We start from the raw sequence: 27,854 nt of genomic DNA, 5'->3' as shown, positions 1-27,854 counted from the left end.
GAAGCAGATCTGGAACGTCAGGTACAAGCCGAGAGTCGGAGCCAGGAAGACAACAGGAACGGGTCAGACAAGCCGGGTCGGTGCACAGAAGATCAGGTAACAGGAAGCACAGGTACAGGTTCTCAGGAGAGCTGACGATAATCCAGCAATGCAGGAGTGTCAGGCGAACGTTTAAATAGGTGAACTGGCCGGGTCACGCCGCGGGCGCGTCGGAGCGATCGTACGCCTACGTCTGGTACGTTGCGTATTCGTGGCATCACCGCGTAAGCCCGCCCGGTTAGACGTCGCGTCGGTCGTACGTCTAAAAACTACTTTGCGTTTGTGTAGGCGCCGACGCGCGTTAACACGAACGTGTCTCACAAAACTGCGGCTATTTCCCTGACAATATGTATGCCACAAACACAATACATACAGTGCCTTAAAAAAAGTGTTCATACTCCTTGAAATTTTTCACATTTTGTCATGTTAACAACCAAAAATTTAAATTATTTGAGATTTTATGTGATAGACCAACACAAAGTGGCACATAATTGTGAAATCAAAGGAAAATGAGAAATGGTGTTCAAATTTTTTTACAAATAAATATGTGAAAAGTGTGGCGTGCATTTGTGTTCAGCCCCCCAATAGTCAATACTGTAGAACCACCTTTCACTGCAATTACAGCTGCAAGTCTTTTTGGGGATGTCTCTACCAGCTTTGCACCTCATTTTCCTTCAACTTCATAATTATTTGCCACTTTGTGTTGGTCTATCACATAAAATAAAATACATTTACATTTTTGGTTGTAAGTTGTAACATGAGAAAATGTGTAAAATTTTAAGCGGTATGAATATATGTTCAAGGCACTGTATATAGTTTATGTTTAGGCCAACAAGCCTTTCCTTGGCATTATATATATATATATATATATATATATATATATATATATATATATATATATATTTCCTGCGATATACAAGCAAAAAGATGTAACAAAATAAAATAAAATATTTTATCTAGTTTCACCAATGTTAGGTTTAAAATGACTAGTGTTATTAAGCATAAAATTGCACATTTTATAAATATAATTCTAATTTATAATTACACAAAATTACACTTCTAATACAATCCAATGGAGTTATTTTTAAATTAAAGTGTAAGTAAACCCCCTATCATTTTCAGCCAAGGAAGTTCCCACCTTGGCCTGTTTAGTCTACAACTGCCATGATGCTGCACATGTGATCAGTTAAGACACCAGCCATTGGATGGTTTGACAGTTTGGTTGAGGGAACAACCAATGGGAGTGTTACATTTACGGCACTTGCCGTAAATTAAACTGTTTTATAGATGAGTTTACTTCCATTTAAAAAAAAAAGGTGATTTTTTTAAATATATACAACACTACCTAAACAAACAAACAAAAACAGATATGTAAAATTTGGTTAAATTATTTAAAAAAAAAATAAACAAAAAATCTGCTTAAATAATACTTATTGGAAGAGTGGAAGTTGAAAGTTATTTAGAGTTTATAGGGGTTAACTAAAGGGTAAAAGGAGTAAATAGGAACACATTTTTTTGTTAGTTTTTCTTTTAACTATCATTATGTGCATATCCAAAGACACAGGTTTCATCAGTACATAAAAGAATGGTTTAAATTAATTAAAAAAACTAATATTGTAACTAGGTAGCTATTAACCACTTTCAGACCGGACCATTTTGCTGGTAAATGACCAGAGGTCTTTTTACACTTTGGCACTGCGCTGCTTTAACTGGTAATTGCGCGGTCATGCAATGTTGTACCCAAACAAAATTTGCGTCCTTTTCTTCCCACAAATAGAGCTTTCTTTTGATGGTATTTGATTGCCTCTGCGATTTTTATTTTTTGCGATATAAACGTAAAAAGACCGCAAATTTTGAAAAAAAATGATATTTTCTACTTTTTGTTATTAGAAAAATCCAATAAACTCAATTTTAGTCATACATTTAGGCCAAAATGTATTCAGCCACATGTCTTTGGTAAAAAAAAAGTCAATAATTGTATATTTATTGGTTTGCGCAAAAGTTGTCACATCTACAAACTAAGGTACGTTTTCTGGAATTTACGCAGCTTTTAGTTTACGACTGTCTATCTCATTTCTTGAGGTGCTAAAATGACAGGGCAGTACAAAACCCCCCCAAATGACCCCATTTTGGAAAGTAGACCCCCTAAGGAAATTGATAAGAGGCATGTTGAGCCCATTGAATATTTTATTTTTTTGCCTCAAGCGATTGAATAATGACAAAAAAAAAATTTTTTTTTTTTTTTTACACAAAGTTGTCACTAAATGATATATTGCTCACACATGCTATGGGCGTATGTGAAATGACACCCCAAAATAAATTCTGCTGCTTCTCCTGAGTACGGGGATACCACATATGTGGGACTTTTTGGGAGCCTAGCCGCGTACAGGGCCCCGAAAACCAAGCACCGCCTTCAGGCTTTCTAAGGGCGTAAATTTTTGATTTCACGCCTCACTACCTATTACAGTTTTGAAGGCCATAAAATGCCAAGATGGCACAAAACCCCCACAAATGACCCCATTTTAGAAAGTAGACACCCCAAGCTATTTGCTGAGAGGCATGTTGAGTCCATGGAATATTTTATATTTTGCCACAAGTTGCGGGAAAATTACAAACTTTTTTTTTTTTTTTTTTTTTTTCACAAAGTTGTCACTAAATGATATATTGCTCATGCATGCCATGGGCATATGTGAAATGACACCCCAAAATAAATTCTGCTGCTTCTCCTGAGTACGGGGATACCACATATGTGGGACTTTTTGGGAGCCTAGCCGCGTACGGGGCCCCGAAAACCAAGCACCGCCTTCAGGCTTTCTAAGGGCGTAATTTTTTGAGTTCACTTCTCACTACCTATTACAGTTTTGAAGGCCATAAAATGCCAAGATGGCACAAAACCCCCACAAATGACCCCATTTTAGAAAGTAGACACCCCAAGCTATTTGCTGAGAGGCATGTTGAGTCCATGGAATATTTTATATTTTGCCACAAGTTGCGGGAAAATTACAAACTTTTTTTTTTTTTCACAAAGTTGTCACTAAATGATATATTGCTCACGCATGCCATGGGCATATGTGAAATGACACCCCAAAATAAATTCTGCTGCTTCTCCTGAGTACGGGGATACCACATATGTGGGACTTTTTGGGAGCCTAGCCGCGTACGGGGCCCCAAAAACCAAGCACCGCCTTCAGGCTTTCTAAGGGCGTTACAGTTTTGAAGGCCATAAAATGCCAAGATGGCACAAACCCCCCCCCCCAAATGACCCCATTTTAGAAAGTAGACACCCCTAAATTTAGGGGTACACTAGTGAGACTAGGTAATAAATGGCGGGTGCCCTGAAACTATAAAAAAATAACTAACCAACCAGCGTCACCTGTAACAGTTATATGGTGATCACTGGTGAAAGGGTTAACTAGGGGGCAATCAGGGGGCTTTATGCGGTAGTATATGGGGGTCCCTGGCGCTATAAAAAGCTGCGGCGAACCTAAATACCTACCTGCCCAACTAGCGTCACCTGTGACACTAATACAGCGATCAGAAAAACGATCGCTTATTAGGCTGGGTTCACACTGGAGCGATGCGGGAACGCCACGAATGCGCGGCGGGTTCCCGCATCGCATGCCTCCCGGCGGCAGTTCACACTGCCCTATGCGAACTGCTGGGAGTGTCAGTGAAATGTTAATGACACCCCCAGATCAGTTCGCATATCGCAGTGCGATCTGCAAACTTGGATCGCATGGTGTGAACACCCATGCGATCCGATTCTGCTGCGGACCAAAAAAAGGGTCCCGTGCGAGTTTGCGGCGGGTGCGGCGGGTGCGACACGAATTCAGCCATACTATCTGTATAGCTGAACTCGAATCGCACAGAGATCGGATGTGATTTGCACTGCAGTGCGGTGCGAATCACATCCGTTCTCATAAACCGCTGCAATGTGAACCCAGCCTTAGTGACACTGGCGACGGGGGGTGATCACGGGGTTAAACCTTTATTGGGGGGGTTAGGGGGGTACCTTAGAACTAAAGGGGGCTAACCCTAACTGCCCTAACAGTTATTAGTCACAAATGACACCTGCCGGGTGATCAGGGGGTTAAACCTTTATTAGGTAATAAATGGCGGGTGCCCTGAAACTATAAAAAAATAACTAACCAACCAGCGTCACCTGTAACAGTTATATGGTGATCACTGGTGAAAGGGTTAACTAGGGGGCAATCAGGGGGCTTTATGCGGTAGTATATGGGGGTCCCTAGCGCTATAAAAAGCTGCGGCGAACCTAAATACCTACCTGCCTAACTAGCGTCACCTGTGACACTAATACGGCGATCAGAAAAATGATCGCTTATTAGGCTGGGTTCACACTGGAGCGATGCGGAAACGCCGCGAATCCGCGGCGGGTTCCCGCATCGCATGCCTCCCGGCGGCAGTTCACACTGCCCTATGCGAACTGCTGGGAGTGTCAGTGAAATGTTACTGACACCCCCAGATCAGTTCGCATATCGCAGTGCGATCTGCAAACTCGGATCGCATGGTGTGAACACCCATGCGATCCGATTCTGCTGCGGGCCAAAAAAAGGGTCCCGTGCGAATTTGCGGCGGGTGCGGCGGGTGTGGCGGGTGCGGCGGGTGCGGCGAATGGCTGAACTCGAATCGCACAGAGATCGGATGTGATTTGCACTGCAGTGCGGTGCGAATCACATTCGTTCTCATAAACCGCTGCAATGTGAACCCAGCCTTAGTGACACTGGCGACGGGGGGTGATCACGGGGTTAAACCTTTATTGGGGGGGTTAGGGGGGTACATTAGAACTAAAGGGGGCTAACCCTAACTGCCCTAACAGTTATTACAGTCACAAATGACACCAATGCAAAAAAAAAAAAAAAAAAAAAAAAAATGACATTGGTGTCACTGTGACTGGGGGGCAGGGGTAATTGGGGGGGTGATCGGGGGGTAAAGGGGGGGTGTGAGTGTGCCTGGCATGTTCTACTGTGTGTGGGATGTGTTGGTGCAACTCACTGATCCGCTCTCCTCCGTGTCGGAACGAAAAATACCGACACGGAGGAGAGAATACATCACTTCCTCTCCTGTGTTTACATTACAGGAGAGGAAGTGATGTCACCGGGGATTTCCATTCGTCGGGAGCGATCGCGAGGGGGTGGCCATGAATGAATGGCCGTCCCCTCGTCCGGGATCGCTCCCGAACGAAAACCGACCGCCGCAGGCACCGGGCGGGGGCCCGATCGGGCCCCCGACCCGCGGGAGGCAAAGCACGTACATGTACGTGCTTATGCCTGCCCGTGCCATTCTGCCGACGTACATCGGCGTGAGGCGGTCGGCAAGTGGTTAATGTCTGCAAACACTGGGGGAGATTTACTAAAGCTGTTGCACACAGAATCTGGCGAAGCTGTGCATAGTAACCAATCAGCTTCTAGGTTTTATTGTCAAAGTTTAATTGAACAAGCTAAAGTTAGAAGCTGATTGGTTACTATGCCCAGCTGGTGGAAAATGGGAGAAAATACTGCGCTAAACCTTGGTGCAAACTAATAAATATGTGTACAGCAGCTGACACTCAAACAAACAAAGTTCAAAATAGCGTGTGAAAAATATTTGCAGCGCTCAAACATGTAACCATATGAATGGGAACATGACATAAAATGACTTATATATGATTCACTGTGAATGGTGAAAAATAATCATATGGTGGTGATAAAGCAAACAAAGCACAAAAATGTGAAATAAACAAAGAAGAAAACTCTAACTGTGCTGATATAACACAATAGGTGTAGGACCTAGTCCTAGTCCATATGATGCATACATAAGCAATGAAGAAAGTTCTTATAGCCCAGCTTCCATATGAACTTGGCTGGAGTGTGGTTCTGATGGAACAGTTGGTATGCAAGGTACTTTACATTGTACATTGTATGCTCAAAGTCGATACAAAAGATATAGTAACAGTTGTGGACTTCCTTGCATTGTAAAATAGAAAGTTAAAGGGCATATTTTCCTTAAAAAATAGGTTTATTTTCCCAAAAAGTAGACTAAGCTCCCTCTCCTTATGACAAATTTACTTCAGCTTGTTGATTTCAAATGCACATATTCCCTTGGCTGATGTCTATTACCTGCTCAATGGGTTGTTATTGTGTTCATCGTTTATGGTGTTTCTCTTCCTCTTTGGCCTATGCATGCACTAGCATCTGCCATAGGGATAAATGGGCAATCTCCAGTGTTCTTGGTGGTAGCCCATTTATCAGTGATGCATGAGTGGGACAAAGGTAAAGCAACGTGCAAAAAAACGTATAAACGTTTTCATGACTTTAAAGCCTAGTACACACGGGTCAAATGCTGGGTGGGATTGGCCAGTTCAATAGAAACCCCCTATCAGAATACAACATCAGGGGAGATCACTGTACTAACATTAGATAGTACGTGGCTTCAGGTTTTTTTCGTTCATCCGTGCTGGTTTGAACAAAAAAAAAAGACTAGTGTGTGCTAGGCTTAAGTGTTCAGGCTAAATTCATATGAGACTGGCACATGACTCTTTAACCCTTTACATGGAATTATTATCACCATAAAAGTAATGGGCCCACATGACATTGAAGCATATAGCATTTTCAAAAGAAGATCAGCAGACCCTGTTTCCCTCATGACAGCTTTCCTTTAAAACTGTAGGAAAAATAAGTAAGGTGTAAAACAAATATTTCTTTTTCATTTGATATAGACAAAAAAAAGACATGGAATATATTCCGATTAACAATGTTGATATTTGAAACTAAACCTCTTGTGCACCTATCCAAATGTGACTAGTTTTAAACAAGTATAAGGAGATAAGAAAGTGGATAAAAAATTTCATTTTCTTTCTCACCCTTGGGAGCAACGCGATAACTGATTTCAATTTACGATAAGATCAGAGAGGTAGATGATTTGTCATTGGAGAAGAAGGTTAACGAAATGTCAAACATCAATCGTTGAATACAATCTCCTCTTGAATTCTTTTCTTCCCACTGACAGAAAATAAAGCATTTTCCATTTTTTTCATTTAGTTTTATTCACCGGGAAAATTACTAGACACTTTCTTATGTCCCTGCTTCTCGGCTGTATTTTTAGCAATGTGCCTATTGTGCAACAGTTACCTGTGAATGTATTCCTCCCATCAGTCTCATGTATGTCATAGGCTTACTTTATTTGGAAGCTTACAGTATACCTCTGTCTAACTCCAACTTATTCTCTGTAAATGGGAATTCTAACTTATATCATTTTGCTCTTATGTAAGTAGAAAAATATCCATATTGTTATACCATATATACACAGTACAGTATATATTTTTTTAATTAAATGAAGCTGTAATAACATATAAATTACTTACTTTTCAAGGACTGAATCTTTATTTTTTCATCCATGCCACATCCATGCAACATCCGTGCTCATTTGTGCCACATTCATGCCACATCATTGCTCATCCATGTCACATCCTGTCAGAAAACCACGATTCAGACCGAGACAGAAGTACAATTAAATCACACTTGTTTATTAAATAAAAATAAAAAGGTAAATAGAGTAAGCGTAGTCAAAGCATAGCCAGAGTCCAGTAACCGGTTTGAGTAGTCAGCCAGTCCAGAGTTCAATAACCAGACCGGGTAATCTGCCAGGCCAGAAGTCAGGGATCCAAGTAGAGCAACAGCAAGCAGGATAAGGAGCCAGAAGGGATGTCAGCAATCCAGTCTTTAAACAGAACCGCAGGAGATGGTTTCTAGTGATGTGACCAAGGTGAAGGCAGAGATGAAGTGAGCTGGACAGCTTTAAGTAGGCAGATCAGACGAGCAGGATTAGGAACAGCTGGGTAACTGTGGAGAGAGATGAGAGCTGGCAATTAGCCGACAGCTGAGCAGCCAGCCCAGAGAAGGAAGGGCTAAGCCAGCCCTGACACATCCATGCCACATCAGTGCTCATCTGTGCCACATCAGTGATCATCTGTGCCCATCTGTGCCACATCAGTGCTCATCCATGCCACATCCATGACACATCAGTGTTCAACTGTGCCACATCAGTGATCATCCATGCCCATCTGTGCCACATCAGTGCTCATCCCCGTGCCATATCCATGCCACATCAGTGCTCATCTGTGTAACATCCATGCCACATCAGTACTCATCTGTGCCACATCCATGCCACATCAGTACTCATTTGTGCCACATCCATGCCACATCAGTGCTCATTCATGCCACATCCATACCACATCAGTTTTCATCCATGATTCATCTATTGCAATTCATGCTCATCCATCCCCAACCATGGATCCAAGTAGAGCAACAGCAAGCAGGATAAGGAGCCAGAAGGGATGTCAGCAATCCAGTCTTTAAACAGAACCGCAGGAGATGGTTTCTAGTGATGTGACCAAGGTGAAGGCAGAGATGAAGTGAGCTGGACAGCTTTAAGTAGGCATATCAGACGAGCAGGATTAGGAACAGCTGGGTAACTGTGGAGAGAGATGAGAGCTGGCAATTAGCCGACAGCTGAGCAGCCAGCCCAGAGAAGGAAGGGCTAAGCCAGCCCTGACACATCCATGCCACATCAGTGCTCATCTGTGCCACATCAGTGATCATCTGTGCCCATCTGTGCCACATCAGTGCTCATCCATGCCACATCCATGACACATCAGTGTTCAACTGTGCCACATCAGTGATCATCCATGCCCATCTGTGCCACATCAGTGCTCATCCCCGTGCCATATCCATGCCACATCAGTGCTCATCTGTGTAACATCCATGCCACATCAGTACTCATCTGTGCCACATCCATGCCACATCAGTACTCATTTGTGCCACATCCATGCCACATCAGTGCTCATTCATGCCACATCCATACCACATCAGTTTTCATCCATGATTCATCTATTGCAATTCATGCTCATCCATCCCCAACCATGGATCATCCATTCCCATCCATGTCTCATCCATCCCCATCCATGTCTCGTTCATGCTCATCTATGACTCATACGTGCCACATCAGTGATCATCCGTGCCACATCCATGCCAAATCAGTGCTCATCCATGCCACATCAGTGTTCATACGTGCCACATCAGTGCTCATCTGTGCCACATCAGTGATCATCGGTGCCACATTACTGTTTATCCGTGCCACATCAGTGATCATCCATGTAACATCCATGCCACATCAGTGCTCATCCGTGCCACATCCATTCCACATTAGTGCTCATCCGTGCCACATCTATCCCACATAAGTGCTCATTCATGCCACATGCATGCCACATCAGTGCTCATCCGTGCCACATCCATGCAACATCAGTGCTCATTTGTGCCACATCCATGCCACATCAGTGCTCATCCATGTCCCATCCATGTCACATCCATGCCACATTAGTGCTCATCCATGCCACATCAGTGATCATCTGTGCCACATCAGTGCTCATCCATGCCACATCCATGTCACATCAGTGATCATTCATGCCACATTCCTGCCACATCAGTGCTCATCCATGCCATATCCATGCCACATCAGTGCTCATCTGTGTCGCATCCATGCCATATAAGTTCTCATCTGTGCCACATCCATGCCACATCAGTGCTCACCTGTGCCACATCTGTGCCACTACAGTGCCCATCAGTGCCACTACAGTGCCTCACAAAAGACTAATAGGTAGTCAAATTGAATTTGAAATGTATGCCCTTAGGACACCTGACAGTGCTCCCTGTATGTTGGGCCTCTATATGTGGCCAAGCTGCTGAAAAGTCACACACATATGGTATCACTATACTCGGGAGGAATAGCAGAATGTATTTTGGAGTGTAATTTTTGGTATGTACATGCTATGTGTTAGAAATATCATATAAATGGACAAATTTGTGTAAAATACGGTTTCATTTTCTTTCCACATTTTCCAAAAACGTGTTCAAAAGACTCATTATGCCTCCTAGAATATACACTTTGGTGTTTACTTTCCAAAATGGGGCATTGTTTGGGGTTTCGATTGTCCTGGTGCTCCAGGACTTTCAAAAGTGTAAGCCCTTGTACACACGGTCGGATATTCCGATGCAAAATGTCCGATCGGACTGCATTGTCGGATAATCCGACAGTGTGTGGGGTCCATCGGACTGTTTCCGTCAGAATATCCGACGGACCAAGTTTGAGACCTTGGCTATAAAACTTTCCGATAACATTATCTGATTGGACTTTGTCCGATCATGTGTAGAGAATTCCGATTGAAAAAAGTGCCATGCATGCTCAGATCAAATTCCTAGACCAAAGCTATTGGCTACTAGCCAGAACGTAGTCCCGTCGTAAGGAAATAATGTCATCACGTTCTGAACAATCGGATTTTCCAACAACTGCCTAATTAAAGAGGAAGTAAACTCTCCCTCTCTGATGCTTCTTTTCATTTAGTCCATTGTAATAAGTAATTATCAAACTATAGCCACTGTAATCCAGCGCAAATCGCATATTACTTACTATTTAAAGAAACTTTAAAAAACTTGTTTCCAGGGGTTAGGCAGCGCCATCTTAAGTATTGTTTTCTGAGTCCACAGTGGAGTGTATTTCCACCCTTACATTGAGCACTTCCTGTACTGTTAACCAAGCCTCCTTCTCAATCCAACGTTTCTATGACATCCTATGACATCTATGATATCCAACGCAATAACAGTGGGACAGACACAACACAAAATAGCGGCCTATGCAGATGACCTACTCTTTTCACTGACTAACCCAGTGATGTCCTTACCGAACCTCCTCAAGGCATTTGAAATCTACGGGAAATTATCCAATTTAAAGATAAACTTCTCTAAGACGGAACGATGGGGATAGCGCTGTCACCAAATATCCTCCCAAGGATACAGGCGAACTTTCGGTTTAAGTGGACGACCTCTAACTTGACTTATTTAGGCACCAAGATTCCGCCTGACTTTTCCCGCATATGCGAGAGTAATTTCCCCCTTTTATTAGCAAAGACTAGGTTGTTGCTAGATACATGGCATAAAGGGCTACACTCATGGTTTGGGAGATGTAATCTACTAAAAATGTGTATACTGCCAAAATTTCCTAACTTTTTCCAGGCCCTCCAGATCAAGATACCCCTTACATATTTTAAACAAGTCCAAGCTCTCTTCATCCACTTTGTTTGGGCACATAAAAAACCACGCACTCCTTGCACTCCACTATCTTTGCCAAAACATTTCAGAGGCCTGGCATTGCCAGACATCAGGAGATACTACCACGCCACACATGTAGGTAGGATTATTGACTGGAGACGCCATGGTACATTTAAATTAGAGGTAGAAATTGAGCAACACCAAACCGAAATACCTCTAAAGAACGCAATATGGTGTGGCAACTCTTCAGATGTGAAATCACACCCCTTGATATGGAACACACTGCGACAATGCACACAAGCTACCATACAGACCTTACCAATAACTAAGTCGTCACCACTCACTCCGATTATCGACAACCCCAGATTCCCTTCTGGTCTCTCATCAACACATTTCATATCACTGAGAAACTCAGAGTATGTCACCGCCTCCAAGTTTGTGAAGGGTGACAAATGGCCGACAATCTCGGAGCTGATGGACACCACAGGCCCTTTCCAGCTTAGATTCTGGAATGCGGCACAGTTACACCACTTCCTTCAGACTATCCCAAACCCCCAAGCATACACCACACCTTTGACCATATTCGAGGAGTATTGCTCAGAAACAGACCCTTTACCATATGTCCTTTCCAAAATGTATTCCCTTTTAAATACCACCCCCCCACAACAACCACACCTGACATGTATTGCGAAATGGAAATCAGACCTAAACCGCACTTTCTCCACATCTCAAAATCAGAATATGATCGGTTTCTCTCTCAAGTCCTTTTAGCACCAAAGCACAGGAAACCAATTATAAAATCCTGACAAGGCGGTACTTAACACCTAGTCGCCTGCATACAATCTTTCCTGATACTTCAGAACAGTGTTGGCGTTGCAATGAAGACAGGGGAACAATGCTGCACATATTCTGGACATGCCCTAGATGGTTTGCAACATCGCCAAGAAATGTACAGATTTTCAGATCTCAAATGACCCGGCATTTTTCCTACTACACGTATCAACCATCTCTCCCAAAGTCTATAAGAAATCCATACTACATCATCTGCTAAATGCAGCAAAATCATGCATCCCCTTATTATGGAAACAACAGAACTCACCGACAGTAGCACTTTGGCTATGAAAGTCAAACGCCACCCCTGCCATCATGCACCCCCCCCCCCCGCACTTTCCCTCCTCTTCCCTCTTTTCTATCTTTCTTTCTATATACTATAACTTATCTATAATTGCTTTAGCTTATTGCTTAGAAATTAGGTTATGGGCTGCCCGTGAAGCTTTTGATACACATGCTTATATACCTAACAATACAGCACTAGAGCCAAGGACAAGACATTCTATGATATCTATGCGGCCTCCACTATGAACACCGACTGTACTGTTATACTTTGTTATCTACTGCACCATGATATAAAGGAGGCTGTGCCCTCCGCTGTTAATGGCTCTTACTGTAACCTGTGGGCCCTGCCCTATTTTGTTTTTTATTTTTTTAGAAAATTTAATAAACTTATATTTGGAAAAAGAAAAGAAAAAGACAAACGCCTAGACTGTTTAATGAACTTGAAGGAATGTACTGTTGCTGTGGGCCTGGCTGCCTCTGCACTGTTGGGGAACAGAACCTATTACACATTATATATTCTGATGTATGCATTTTTGGATGGGGATAAAGGGCTCATTTAGGCTTAACGATAACATTAAAAAAAATAACTGATTCACAAGGACTGACAATTTTGTCTTTTAATATTGAAGTTTTTAAATAGGGGATTGGATAAATGTATAGGAAAAGTAGAAATCCTCTTTAATGTATAGCTTATAAATGCATTTATTTGCTTGTTCTAGGACAAGTTTTCCTTTCCAAATGATTTTTTTTATCTATTGTATGTATTATTTTAATACCTTTGAAATGTAATTATTCATTGAGGACCAATGGTAATGGATAACTGTAAGTAATACATGCCCACCAATTTGGCAACGATAGACTGGTTGTATTATACTAGTACTAATAATGGAGTCGTCTTTCCATTTTTTGGCAGCTTGTATTCTTTAAGGCCCTTTTTTCATAACTGTATTCAATATATTCAACAGTGGAACTTCTATCATGTACTCTTGTACTGCATTTCACTATTAAATTTAGAAGGGGGCGTGGCCAAGAGCTGCATGTGAACAGACATGTTTCACAGTGCTCCCGAGTAAGATCCTTCATTAGTCCTGCTCCCGGCTGATATAACCACCCGATTTTTGTCCACACACCTGGCACAGCTACAGTGGACATCCCTGGAAGCCGTGGGCATTCGATCCAGTGCTAGAGTGACCCACAAACAGAAGGGAGATGGCCTGCAGCCTGATCCCCAACATGCAGCTGCTATGGTTTCCTCCCAGTGTTTACGTGGAGATGCACAAAAAGGAGCTGGAAAAGCCCTAAAGCCCTAAGAAAAGATCCTCTAAGGGACATGCTGTATTACGCCTAGAAGCTAACACAGGTAGCCAAGCAACCCATGGAGGTGGACTTAGAAACCACCCCAGCTATCTTCCATGCTGCCCAGAAAGATGCACAGTTCATGGAGGGCCCCCTGGTTCCACTGACCAGCATGTTAGATACAGAGAAGGGAGAGGGGGAAGATGATGCAGATTTGCTCACACTGGCTAAAATACTCAAAGCCGTTCACAAGTGCACAGCGTCAGTTGATATGCTCAAGGATCACTTTGGAGGCTTAAAATAGGTAGTGGGGCTGATTCGCTATTATCTGCAAAAACTAAAATACGCACTACAGCAGCGGAAGGCCGCATAAGTGACAATAAGTATAAGTTACCACCATTAACGAGGGAGCTGCAATCCGCAGCACGCATTCATTGTTAAAGCCACTGAACTTAAAACTGATGATATTGAAAACCACCTGAGGTGGAATAATGTCTGGATAGTGTGGGGCTCCCTGAGAAAGTGGAGGGAAGGGACCCCACGGAATTTGTGGAACAATGGCTGTTGGATACATTTGAAAAGAACGAGTTCACTCCATTGCATTCGGTGGATCGTGCTCGCAGGATTCCACCTAGGCCTCTCCCGCCTGGTCACACACCCCGCACTTTATTGGCCAGACTTCCTTATTAAAAAGATAAGGAGATTGTGCTCCATCTGGCCAGAGAATGCCGCAACATGCGGTTTAACAGCACCTGGGTCTCCTTCCACCCTGACTTCTCGGCAGATGTGCAACGCCGCAGGGCAAATTTTACAGAGGTCAAGAAAAGGCTCCAATGACTCCAGGCCACTTATGCCATATTGTTTCCTGTTAGGGTCCATATCTTGGCCAGGGGGCAAGCCCACTTTTTTGATTCAGCCATGGAGACCTCCGACTGGCTGGATGCCAATGAACATATGCTTCATCAAGCTAGAAGAGATGCAGCAGAGGTAGACTGATGCACACTTTTGGGCTCTGATGCCTGTTTACCATCGCCCAAGGGGCCAATGACTGTCCTGTTACAAAGCCCTCAAGAATTCTGAAAATCCAGCTGGGAGACTTTGTTATCCTGTTTGTCTTTAGATTACAAAATAGGAGCAAGATTGCTGGTTCTTGGTTTGATGTTCTTATGATTGATTGGCTGGGGAATTTTACCTGACCCCAAGCTATTACCTCAAGTGAAGCCTGTTGCTTCTTACAGAGATGGTGCTCCACTCACTTGCAGGATCCTATCGGAGGGCTTCCAAACCCTGGGAGCAAGACTATCTTCTTGTGGGGATAAAACAAAGTTCTTTTTGTTATTGTGTGTTCAAGTTCAGTTTAAGTGCAATTATGGTTCCAACATTATTTGTCCAAAGTCGCACCACTGTGTTAACCCCATATAGAGATACTATGTTCCCTTACCCTTGAGGCCTACCTAGGCCTTTGTCCTACAGTCGCTCGGCTGAGCATAAGATGACTGAGATGTTTTTGACTCATAACCAGCCTCCAACTACTGCTCTATTATTTTGTAATAATGGCTATCCCTGTAGTATCTTGGAAACTTAGGGGCATCCGAGACCCCGTGAAGTGTACCATGGTATCCACTGCTCTCCCCAAGCACCTGCCTGCATGTGCACTGCAGGAGACTCATTTTGTACCAAAGAATCTGTCATGCCTGCAATTCTCTTGGGTGGGCTCAGCATATCACACTACTCATACCTCCTGCTCCAGGTGGGTGAGCGTTCTGATACACCGATCCTTGGATTTTAAGCTATTTGAAAAACTGATCCTGACCCTGAGGGGAGATATGTGATTCTGTTATGTAAAATATTTCAAGTTAAATGTATTTTTGCAGCAGTATATATATTGCTTCCTTTCAACTCCTTGGTGCTAAGAACTCTCTTGATGTACAAGCTGGGCAGCCCTGACATCCGCCTAATACTAGTTGGTGATTTTAATGGCTATCTAGATCCTGTGCTTGACAAACATCCCCCTCCAGTGGTGGGTAGGGATGGCCGAACGGTTCGCCCGGCGGTCGTTTCGCGGCGAATTTCGGCTGTTCGCGGTCCGCCTGATCGGCGGACTATTGCCGCCGTTCGCCCGGCGGACTTCCGTGTTTACTCTGTAAAAGAACTTTGACCTATGATGACACATCCATCATGGGGTACAGGACAGCCAATTGAGACATTACAGCACATGGACACTTGGACATTGCCCCTAACTTATAAATAGACCCGATCCGGCGGCCATTTTACATTCTTTCTTCTGTCACTATAGGGAGAGGTTGCTGTGTGGAGCAGGGAGAGACTTCAGTGACCCAAATCGCTATTTATTAGGTCCACAAAAGTTCTTTTAAGGACTGGTATCATGGTATAGGTGTTAGGTGTAGTTCAGGATATAGGTTTGAGGCAGTGCTGTGCTAGTGATTGTTGCAGCAGCCTGAGTGTCTTTTGTCAGTGTAGAGAAAGGGACAGGACGCTGTGTGCTGCAGGGACTGTCTGTCGGATTGTCTGACGGACTTAGTTGGCCAGACAGTCCGCCCGTGTGTACGCGGCTTAGCACCGCTCAATTTGACAGTTGGTAAAGTGGTGTGTGACAACGGTGCCACTCTGCTTAGCGCATTGAAACAGGGCAAAATTACGCACGTGCCATGCATGGCACACGTCTTAAACTTGGTCGTGAGGCGATTCGTTGTCAAATACCCTGGGGTCCAGGACATCTTGCGGCAGGCAAGGAAAATCTCGGCCCATTTCAGAAGATCTTACACGGCCATGGCTCGCCTTGCTGACATTCAGCGGCGACACAATCTGCCGGTCAGACGTCTTATTTGCGATTGCCCGACACGATGTAACTCAACCTTCTATATGCTTGATAGGCTGCTCCAGCAGAAACGTGCAGTTAACGTCTACCTGTATGAACTCTGCGGCAGAACAGGTTCTGGGGAGCTGTTTTTTTTTTCACCGCGCCAGTGGCTGCTAATGCGCGACGCATGCAGACTTTTTGCGGCCATTTGAGGAGATCACCAAACTGGTCAGTCGCAGCCATGGCGCCATCAGTGACATGGTACCTTATGCCTTCTTTATGGAGCGTGCATTGTGTCGTGTCATTGATCAAGCTGTGGAGAAGCAGGAGCAGGAAGATGAGGAAGTCGCAATGCTGGATGAATTCCCAGGGCGGGCTACTCTATCTGAGACAAGTCAACAACAGGAGTCTGAAGAGGAGTCAGAGGAGGATGGTGCCGGGGCGGATGAGGAGGAGCAAGAAGAGCATGCTTTAAACCTTTCTGGGTTCCCTATTGTTGTGCGTGGATGGGGAGAGGAGAATGAAGAGGACAACATTATCCTGGATGATGAGCAGGAGCCAGGCCACCGCACCGCTTCCAGTTTAGTGCAAATGGGGGCCTTCATGCTCCAGTGTTTTAATAGGGACCCCCGTATAAAAAGCATAAGGGTCAAGGACCAGTACTGGGTGGCAACGTACTTAGACCCCCGGTACAAACACAAAATGGCGGAAATGTTACCGCCGTCACAGAGGACTGTCAGAATGCAGCACTTCCAGGCCTTGCTTCGAGAAATGCTGCATTCTGCTTTTGCGTACGCTGGCAGAGGAGCAATTCCCACTCCCGGGTAAGGAGTTGCGGGTACCAATCCAACAGCGCCTGCAAGAAGAGGCCGGTTTGAAGATGTGTTGGTGACTTCGGATATGAAGTCATTCTTTCAGCCGACCCATCGACAGGTGTCATCCGGATCCAGCATCAGGGAACGCCTAGACCGTCAGGTGTCTGACTACATTGGGTTAATGTCCGATGTGGACGCTCTGAGGAGTGATGAACCCCTGGACTACTGGGTGGGCAGGCTTGACCTCTGGCCAGAGCTTGCCCAATTTGCAATCGAACTGTTGGCTTGCCCCTCGTCCAGTGTCCTGTCCGAAAGGACGTTCAGCGCAGCAGGGGGGATCTTGACCGATAAGCGTACTCGCCTAGCTCACGACAGTGTTAACTACCTCACATTTCTAAAAAGGAATGAGGCATGGATCTCGGAGGAATTCAACACATGTGACCAGTAGACCATGTATATGTCTATAAACAATTTTTTTAATCGAGCACACAGACCTTCTTTCTTAATTTGGCTCACTTCCTTGTCCAAAAAAAGCACACCGTACTATATGCCCGTACCCTCCTCTTTGAAGAGGTTGAGCGGTGTCATATTTCTACTGGGGCTGCTTATTATGAGGGGCTCCCACCATCCCTGTGCTGTGCTAACTTCCTCCTGGGGCTGCTTATTATGAGGGGCTCCCACCATCCCTGTGCTGTGCTGACTTCCTCCTGGGGCTGTACCTCTGCTGTGCATATTATGAGCGGCTCCCACCATCCCTGTGCTATGCTGACTTCCTCCTGGGGCTGCTTATTATGAGGGGCTCCCACCATCCCTGTGCTATGCTGACATTCTCCTGGGGCTGCTTATTATGAGGGGCTCCCACCATCCCTGTGCTGTGCTGACTTCCTCCTGGGGCTGTACCACTGCTAGGCATATTATGAGGGGCTCCCACCATCCCTGTGCTATGCTCATTATGAGGGGCTCCCACCATCCCTGTGCTATGCTCATTATGAGGGGCTCCCACCATCCCTGTGCTATGCTGACTTCCTCCTGGGGCTGCTTACGGTGCAGGTGTCAGTGCTGTATATCATGGTGCTGGTGCCAGTGCTGCATGTCACGGTGCTGGTGTTAGTGCTTTATGTCACGCTGCTGATGTCAGTGCTTTCTATCACGGTGCTGTTGTGAGATCACTCTATCGCAGTGCAGGTGTCATTGCTGTATGTCACGCTGCTGATGTCAGGGCTCTCTATCACGGTGCTGCTGTCAGTGCTGTATATCACGGTGCTGGTGTTAGTGCTTTATGTCACGCTGCTGATGTCAGTGCTCTCTATCATGGTGCTGTTGTCAGATCACTCTATCACGGTGCAGGTGTCATTGCTGTATGTCACACTGCTGATGTCAGTACTCTCTATCACGGTGCTGCTGTCAGTGCTGTATATCACGGTGCTGGTGTTAGTGCTTTATGTCATGCTGCTGATGTCAGTGCTCTCTATCACGGTGCTGGTGTCAGATCACTCTATCACGGTGCAGGTGTCATTGCTGTATGTCACACTGCTGATGTCAGTACTCTCAATCACGGTGCTGCTGTCAGTGCTGTATATCACGGTGCTGGTGTTAGTGCTTTATGTCATGCTGCTGATGTCAGTGCTCTCTATCACGGTGCTGGTGTCAGATCACTCTATCACGGTGCAGGTGTCATTGCTGTATGTCACGCTGCTGATGTCAGTGCTCTCTATCACGGTGCTGCTGTCAGTGCTGTATGTCACGGTGCTGGTGTTAGTGCTTTATGTCACGCTGCTGATGTCAGTGCTCTCTATCACGGTGCTGTTGTCAGATCACTCTATCATGGTGCAGGTGTGATTGCTGTATGTCATGCTGCTGATGTCAGTGCTCTCTATCACGGTGCTGCTGTCAGTACTGTATGTCACGTTGCTGGTGTTAGTGCTTTATGTCAAGCTGCTGATGTCAGTGCTCTCTATCATGGTGCTGGTGTCAGATCACTCTATCACGATGCAGGTGTCATTGCTGTATGTCACGCTGCTGATGTCAGTGCTCTCTATCACGGTGCTGTTGTCAGTGCTGTATGTCACGGTGCTGGTGTTAGTGCTTTATGTCACGCTGCTGATGTCAGTGCTCTCTATCACGGTGCTGGTGTCAGATCACTCTATCACAGTGCAGGTGTGATTGCTGTATGTCACACTGCTGATGTCAGTACTCTCTATCACGGTGCTGCTGTCAGTGCTGTATGTCACGGTGCTGGTGTTAGTGCTTTATGTCACGCTGCTGATGTCAGTGCTCTCTATCACGGTGCTGTTGTGAGATCACTCTATCGCAGTGCAGGTGTCATTGCTGTATGTCACGCTGCTGATGTCAGGGCTCTCTATCACGGTGCTGCTGTCAGTGCTGTATATCACGGTGCTGGTGTTAGTGCTTTATGTCACGCTGCTGATGTCAGTGCTCTCTATCATGGTGCTGTTGTCAGATCACTCTATCACGGTGCAGGTGTCATTGCTGTATGTCACACTGCTGATGTCAGTACTCTCTATCACGGTGCTGCTGTCAGTGCTGTATATCACGGTGCTGGTGTTAGTGCTTTATGTCATGCTGCTGATGTCAGTGCTCTCTATCACGGTGCTGGTGTCAGATCACTCTATCACGGTGCAGGTGTCATTGCTGTATGTCACACTGCTGATGTCAGTACTCTCAATCACGGTGCTGCTGTCAGTGCTGTATATCACGGTGCTGGTGTTAGTGCTTTATGTCATGCTGCTGATGTCAGTGCTCTCTATCACGGTGCTGGTGTCAGATCACTCTATCACGGTGCAGGTGTCATTGCTGTATGTCACGCTGCTGATGTCAGTGCTCTCTATCACGGTGCTGCTGTCAGTGCTGTATGTCACGGTGCTGGTGTTAGTGCTTTATGTCACGCTGCTGATGTCAGTGCTCTCTATCACGGTGCTGTTGTCAGATCACTCTATCATGGTGCAGGTGTGATTGCTGTATGTCATGCTGCTGATGTCAGTGCTCTCTATCACGGTGCTGCTGTCAGTACTGTATGTCACGTTGCTGGTGTTAGTGCTTTATGTCAAGCTGCTGATGTCAGTGCTCTCTATCATGGTGCTGGTGTCAGATCACTCTATCACGATGCAGGTGTCATTGCTGTATGTCACGCTGCTGATGTCAGTGCTCTCTATCACGGTGCTGTTGTCAGTGCTGTATGTCACGGTGCTGGTGTTAGTGCTTTATGTCACGCTGCTGATGTCAGTGCTCTCTATCACGGTGCTGTTGTCAGATCACTCTATCACGGTGCAGGTGTCATTGCTGTATGTCACGCTGCTGATGTCAGTGCTCTCTATCACGGTGCTGCTGTCAGTGCTGTATGTCACGGTGCTGGTGTTAGTGCTTTATATCACGCTGCTGATGTCAGTGCTCTCTATCACGGTGCTGGTGTCAGATCACTCTATCACGGTGCAGGTGTCCTTGCTGTATGTCACGCTGCTGATGTCAGTGCTCTCTATCATGGTGCTGCTGTATATCACAGTGCAGGTGTCATTGCTGTATGTCACGCTGCTGGTGATCATCTCCGGCACCCTCTTCTTTGCCTACCCTGACCTTCCCTCTCCTCCATTGCCTTCATGCGCTTCACAGTCCTGAATTGTCACAACACTTTCACATATAAAAAAAGAATGCTTGTAGTTGTCGATCCCAGATTCACCTCATACATGTGTTATGTCATTGGCCATGTGGTGGGACTATGTTTTCACAGCTATTAATTATTTTGTGGCTGCAAATTTGACCTGCAGGTTTGCAAAGTTTGCCTCCCATTAAAGTCAATGGGGCCCGCCGCGAACGTTACGGTTCGCGAACTATCGGTTCGCGAAACGTCCCGTCGGAAGTTCGTCCATCACTAGTGGTGGGGGCTAAACGTCCTCGCTCTACATTACTGAAATTTATAGAAGAAGCAGGTTGGATAGATCGATGGCGGTGCCGCAATCCACACCAGAAGCAATTCTCGTGCTTCTCTAAGTCCCATTTGTCCCTGTCTAGAATTGATTTGTCCCTCTGTACCCCGGCTGCCTCACTGTTAGTCCAGGACATACAATACTATGTAAGAGGTATATCCGATCACTCCCCCTGGTGGTTTATTTAATAGTAGGGTCTACCTCGACACTCCCAAGAGCTCCATGGAAGCTTAACGATTTTTAGCTAAACCTCTTCCCCTCTCACATACTGGGAGAACAATAGGGAACACCCAAATCCCCTATTCACATGGGATGCCTTTAAGAAATTTCTGAGATTCATGACTGAGGTCAATGGCCTTAAACACAATACTCAGGTACAGAGGGAGCAGGCTTTGCAGCATCAATTGGAGGCAGAGTTTATTGCCAACTCATCTGATGCTACTAGAGAAGCCTGGATGGCTGCTCAATCGGCTGTAGACCGCTGGACGACATCCTTGTTAGATAAGAAGCGCTTCTTCAGTAGGCTGGCTTTTAAACCTGGAAAGGATCTGTTATGCCGCGTACACACGATCAAACAATCGGGTGGAAAAGTCCGGCAAACTCAAGTCCGCCGAACAATCCCCCCGTGTGTAGCCTCCGGCATACTTTTTTGACCTGAAAGTACGGTGGACTTAGAAAGTAGTTTTACACTCCAATCATCCCGCCGGACCAGCATTTCGGCGTACAATCCGGCCGTGTGTATGCCAGTCCGCCGTACTTTTGAAATGAACGGACTTATCCCGCCCGGAGAAAAGTCCGCTCATTTCGAGCGGGTCTCCAGGTAGGCAGGGCCCGCGAAGGAGACGTCGCTGGCCCCTTCACCTGGTCTGGACTTAAAGGGGAACCCCAATGCCGAAAAAAGTCGGCGTGGGGTTCCCCCAGGCCTACATCAGACCCTTGTCCGAGCACGCTACCCGGCCGGCCAGGAAAGGGGGGGATGAGCGCGCGCCCCCCCTTCCTGAGCCGTACCAGGCCGCGTGCCCTCAACATAGGGGGTGCCTTGGGGAAGGGGGGCGGCGCGGCCCCCCACCCCAAAGCACCTTGTCCCCATGTTGATGAGGACAAGGGCCTCTTCCCGACAACCCTGGCCGTGTGTTGTCGGGGTCTGCGGGCGAGGGGCTTATCAGAATCCGGGAGCCCCCTTTAATAAGGGGGCCCCCGGATACCGGCCCCCCACCCTATGTGAATGAGTATGGGGTACAATGTACCCCTACCCATTCACCTGTGAAAAAAGTACAAAAAAAACACAACACAGGGTAAAAATAGTTTATTGCACAGCTCCGGGGGTCTTCCATCTTCGAGGGTCTTCTCGCCGGACTCCTCCGCTATCTTCTTGTAGCTCTTTTGCTAGCGGAGGAGCCTGGCTTTCTTCCTCGCCGTCGCCCTCTTCTCCTGACTTCGGGGGTCTTGTCCCCCTCTTCGGTTCTTCTGCCGGGCCACCGCTCCTTCTTATAGCTCTTTTACAGGCGGTGGCCCGGTCTTCTGTCGCCACCACTGCCGCCTTATGTTCTTCTGTTCTTCTCTTCTTCTTCAGATGTTGCCTCGTCGAGTCCTCCGCTCACAATGACGGGGACCGGGCATGCGGCGACTTATATAGGGACATCACCGGATGATGTCCCCACCTATTATGATGTCACAGTCCCAGCATCCTCTGGGACTGTGACACCATAATGGGCGGGGACATCATCCGGCAATGTCCCTATATAAGTCGCCGCGTGCCCGGTCCCCGTCATTGTGAGCGGAGGACTCGATGAGGCAACATCTGAAGAAGAAGAAGAGAAGAACAGAAGGCGGCAGCGGCGACAGCGGCGACAGAAGACCGGCCCACCGCCTGTAAAAGAGCTATAAGAAGGCGCGGTGGCCCGGCAGAAGAACCGAAGAGGGGGACAAGACCCCCAAAGTCGGAAGAAGAGGGCGGCGGCAAGGAAGAAAGCCGGGCTTCTCCACTAGCAAAAGAGCTACAAGAAGATAGCGGAGGAGTCCGGCGAGAAGACCCTCGAAGATCTAAGACCCCCGGAGCTGTGCAATAAACTATTTTTACCCTGTGTTGTGTTTTTTTTTGTACTTTTTTCACAGGTGAATGGGTAGGGGTACATTGTACCCCATACTCATTCACATAGGGTGGGGGGCCGGTATCTGGGGGCCCCCTTATTAAAGGGGGCTCCCGGATTCCGATAAGCCCCCCGCCTGCAGACCCCGACAACCAACGGCCAGGGTTGTCGGGAAGAGGCCCTTGTCCTCATCAACATGAGGACAAGGTGCTTAAGGGTGGGGGGGCTGCTCGCTCGTCACCCCCTTTCCTTGCCGGCCGGGTAGCGTGCTCGGACAAGGGTCTGACGTGGACCTGGGGGGACCCCCACACCGATTTTTTTGGCGTTGGGGTTCCCCTTTAAGTCCATACCAGGTGGCGGGGCCTGCGACGTCTCCTTCGCGGGCCCCGCCTACCTGGAGACGCGCTCAAAATGAGCGGACTTTCCTCCGCGTGTGTGGGCGAGTCCGTTCATTTCAAAGGTAGGGCGGATAGTACGGCGGACTTAGTACGCCATATTAGTCCGCTGAAAAAGTGCCGTGTGTCGGCAAGTAGCTGTTCGGAAAGTCTGACGGACAGTCTGGCGGGAAGTCCACCAGACTAAGTCCATCGGATAGTCGGCTACGTGTGTACGCGGCATTAGATTCAAGCTCGTACTGGACCATATCCCTTACAGGTGGATATTAAGATTCTGGCCAAAGATTCTGGCCAAAGTTCTAGCCATGAGACTAAATAAGGACATATCTTCAATTATCCATCCAGATCAATTGGGATTTATACCTGAGAGGTCTACTACAATTAATTTGTGTAGGCTTTTCCTCAATATACAGTCCCAAGCAGATAATATAGGGAATAGGCCCTGCTGTTATTGGATGCCCATAAGGCCTTCGACAGCGTAGAATGGCAATACTTGTGGGCCACCATGCATAAGTTTGGTTTTGATCCCACATTCCTATCCTGGGTGACCTCCTCTTTTAAATATTTAAGGGTGCATGTTACCCCACAACCCCTAGATTACGTCACCCTCAACTTATCACCACTACTGTGTCGTATAAGGGATAAAACCAAAATATGGTCAAAGCTCAAAATTTCACTGGTGGGAAGAGTCGATCTCATAAAAAAATGTTTTATGCCACAGCTCCTTTACATCCTGTATAATACCCCCATGGTTGTCCCGCTAAAAACATTTTGTATCATAAATTCACTTTTCCGCTCCTTTTTTTGGCTTAACAAACCTACGAGGGTCAAGCTCAAGCAACTGCAAAAACATAAAGAGAGTGGGGGTTTGCCCAACCTTTGGTTATATTACTTGGCAGCTCAGTTGCAACACATCTCTTGGGCTTTGCCCATGGAGTCAGCCGATGAAGGGGGGAGAGTGAACCCGACCACAGCTCTGTTGCACCATGTCACAGGGGTGCACAGTGTGGCCACGGGTTTGGAGGCGCTGGCTTTTGCTAAATACAACAAGCTTTTCCCACCTATGTGTTGATGCAGAAGGTGTGGAATAAAGCCAGGCAGCTGCAAGATATCACAGGATTCACAGGTCATAGCCCTATTTGGGACAATGGGCACTATAAGGAGCTGCATTTTTTGCCGTGTGGTACAAGATGGAAGCAGTATGGAGTTACAAATCTGGTACATATCTTCTCCAGCAGCAAACTGCACTCCTTTACATCTTTGCAGACTAAATTCAACCTCCCTCAATCAATGTATTTCCCATACCTACAGTTACATCATGTCATCCGGGCACATTTAGATGGGTCCCTATGGGTCCTATCCCTGCCCCCTATCTTTCATTATATGACAGAGATTTCTCACTTTAGGGGATTTATTTCCCCAGTGTTACACCATGCTTATGTCCACGCACTTGAAGGGCTTCCCAACCAGAGTGGCACCCCTATGTGAGAGTGAAGAGGGCACGTTTGAGGACAATCGGTGGGGGGAAGCACTACAGGTGATTCAACTGTTTCCTTTTAATATGGCACAACATCTGCCTGGCTGTACATTGTATTGTGGGCACACTTTACCCCTGCAAGGCTGTGTAGGAAGGATCTAAGAGAAAACTCAGAGTGTTCTAGGTGCTCTAAAGACCATGGTGATCTTATATATCTATTGTGGCGCTGCCCCAAGCTACATCTATATTGGTCAGGAGTTGTCGCTACCATTAATAAGGTATTTCAGGTCAATGTCCCGATGGATCCTAAACCCTGTATATTGGGAATTCTAGATGACCTCCATTGAGGAAATCCCTAAACGAGCCATATCCAGAGCACTCTTTCAGGCACGCAAGCTTATCCTTAGACACCGAAAAGGAACAAAGCCTCCTACTTTAAGAGAATGGACAACTCAAATGGGGGACACCCTGCGCTTGGGGAAGTACATTTTCCAGTAGAGGGGTCGCCCAGAAAAGTTCAACACTTTATGGTCCTCATGGATAGATACTCCCAGCCTTAACCCAGTGGATTTGGCCTTGGAGAGACTGTTTCTCTAGCGTGGAAGATCACAATATAACATTTTGGATTATGCTTGTCAATACTTTTCCTGGAACCTAAACTGTTGGATTGTATATTATTGTTTACTTCAATAAAACTTTTGAGAAAACATTTTTTTACAAAAGCATTTTGCCAAGTAGCCCATGACATTTGTCTCGTGATTTCAAGAACATCTGCAGCTTTCCTTGAAATTGATGTTTGTGTTCCAGGCTATAATTATAACTGTGAGAGCCTATGTAAATGCTATGGAGCCTAAGGACAAGGGGCCCCTGATGGTCTACAAAGGATTTGTAAAATAATAAAAACACTCCTGCTGTATTTCATTTTCCTACTTCTCACTCTAAAAAACAAAGCTGGCTAAAAATACAGGACTGCTTTTTGTGCATTGATCTACTCACCTATGTCAGCTGCTATGGAGTTACTCTTTCTGTGTGCATGGAGTGAGGTGCAGCAACACACAACACAATCAAAACTGCATTAAACATATTTAGTTTGTAGACGTTTTTTTCCATCTGTAGTATGATTTTATAGATGCTGTAAGGACAAATAAAGGAGTGCAGTTTAAAATATAGGGTTAGAAATGGTTTCAGAAAGAAAACTTTTTTTTACCTGTATGTTATACTATTACTAACACACCCTTATTTTGTTTTGTAGAAACGATATCTGTGATGAGAAGAGAAGAGGCGGGTGAGATTATATTACTACTTAAGTTGTCTAGATAATATTTTACTACTAAACATGAATAGAAGTGCTGACTGGACTCAGGCTAAAATGTAGTAAAACTACCTGAAATTTACAAACATTAACGTGTTACTAAACCCTCAACAGTAAAATAAGCCTGTATATGCAGTAAAGCATGCTTGTTATATTCACTGTGGAACCTAAGGGGTTAATCCTCCACATTGTGTAAAAAGGCTGGTTGATCCTGTCTCCTCTGATCCTCCCCTTCTTCCACTGTCCCCAATATATCTCCTGATAGTACAGAGGCTAGGGGACAAGCTGCACATGCTCAGTTTGGTGTGTATTGTTAAAGAGTTTTTATTTTTCTTGAGAGGGTGCATGTGATCAGCACAGGACCAGTTAGAATTGTCTGGACAGAGGGTCAGGGGCCCTGCATCCTCATAGGACAATCATGGGAGAATGAAAACTCATTGTACAAGCTTTAACCAGACACTGATAGAAGTCACAAGACTGCACTAACTGCTGACAAGAAAAGGTATTCAGCAGGTTATATTTACTAAAACCATTGCATTTCCATGTTCTGTGTACTGTGGGAGACCAACTATATTGAATGCAGGGTCCTGGGTTTAGTAAAACTTTATTAGATCTATCTCTCCATTAACTCATGCTCTGTCTTTTAACAGGGGCAAACGTTTAGGTGATAATAGAGGTCTTTGACATTTTTAAAGTAAAAAATGACACTATATCTGGGGATCTGTAAAAATGATTTGACTCATGAGCTATGGCATGTTATTGCCATCATCCCGAAAATGATACATATAATTGGATAACACCTCAAATTTATTGGGATTTTTAAGGCAATATAGAAAAAAATACTAAAATATATATGAAAAAATATATAAATTTTTATTACAACTATCAAAAGATATTACAAAACCACAATGATCCATAAAATAACAGTGTTGTGCTAACATATGTGTATGGCATAGAATGTTACTACATGCGTAGACTCTATCCAGCAAAACAGGCAGCTCTTTTCCAACGCGTTTCGAAAAATGTGCATTAACAATTTCTTCTTCAGGGAAGCCACTGTCTGCAAGCACACAACAAGCAATGAATATTACAGAAATTACATATATACAGATGACATGATACTTTGAAACCCAATACTTGAATACTCACATGCTATTTCTGTACCATCAGATTTTTCGAACAGTCATTCAGATGAGATTCAGATGGGAATCTCATCTGAATGACTGTTCGAAAAATCTGATGATGTTATTACAGAGAGAATATAGACAACAACTAGAGGAATTGAATATAGAGATTGACACTCTCTGTGCTCGTTTAGTCCCTTTAAAAATACATGAGGACTATGCGAGCCTAGAGGCAAAATTAAGAGACCATCTGAAGTAATATGGGAAATCAATCCTTCAAAAAAAAGAGAGGAAATATTGGAGGGATAAAAATGCATTTAGCGAAAATC

The 27,854-nt window shown here is 45.4% G+C and overlaps 1 protein-coding gene across 1 annotated transcript in view; it reads left to right on the top strand.

Annotated features, from left to right (window-relative positions):
• LOC143958910 (scavenger receptor cysteine-rich domain-containing group B protein-like) overlaps positions 1-27,854 on the top strand; it is a 107,044-nt gene that overhangs the window by 8,562 nt on the left and 70,628 nt on the right. The window contains exon 2 of the mRNA XM_077467893.1: positions 26,342-26,374. Within this exon, the coding sequence (XP_077324019.1) occupies positions 26,342-26,374 (33 nt within the window). The remainder of the gene's footprint in view (positions 1-26,341; positions 26,375-27,854) is intronic.

Source organism: Lithobates pipiens, unplaced genomic scaffold (genome assembly GCF_037356315.1).
Source record: "Lithobates pipiens isolate NorthernLeopardFrog02 unplaced genomic scaffold, aLitPip1_a1.2 Scaffold_64, whole genome shotgun sequence".
In the NCBI taxonomy this organism is placed as follows: domain Eukaryota; kingdom Metazoa; phylum Chordata; class Amphibia; order Anura; family Ranidae; genus Lithobates; species Lithobates pipiens.
The sequence above is the reverse complement of the archived record's forward strand: the minus strand, read 5'-3'. Positions and strand labels throughout refer to the sequence as shown.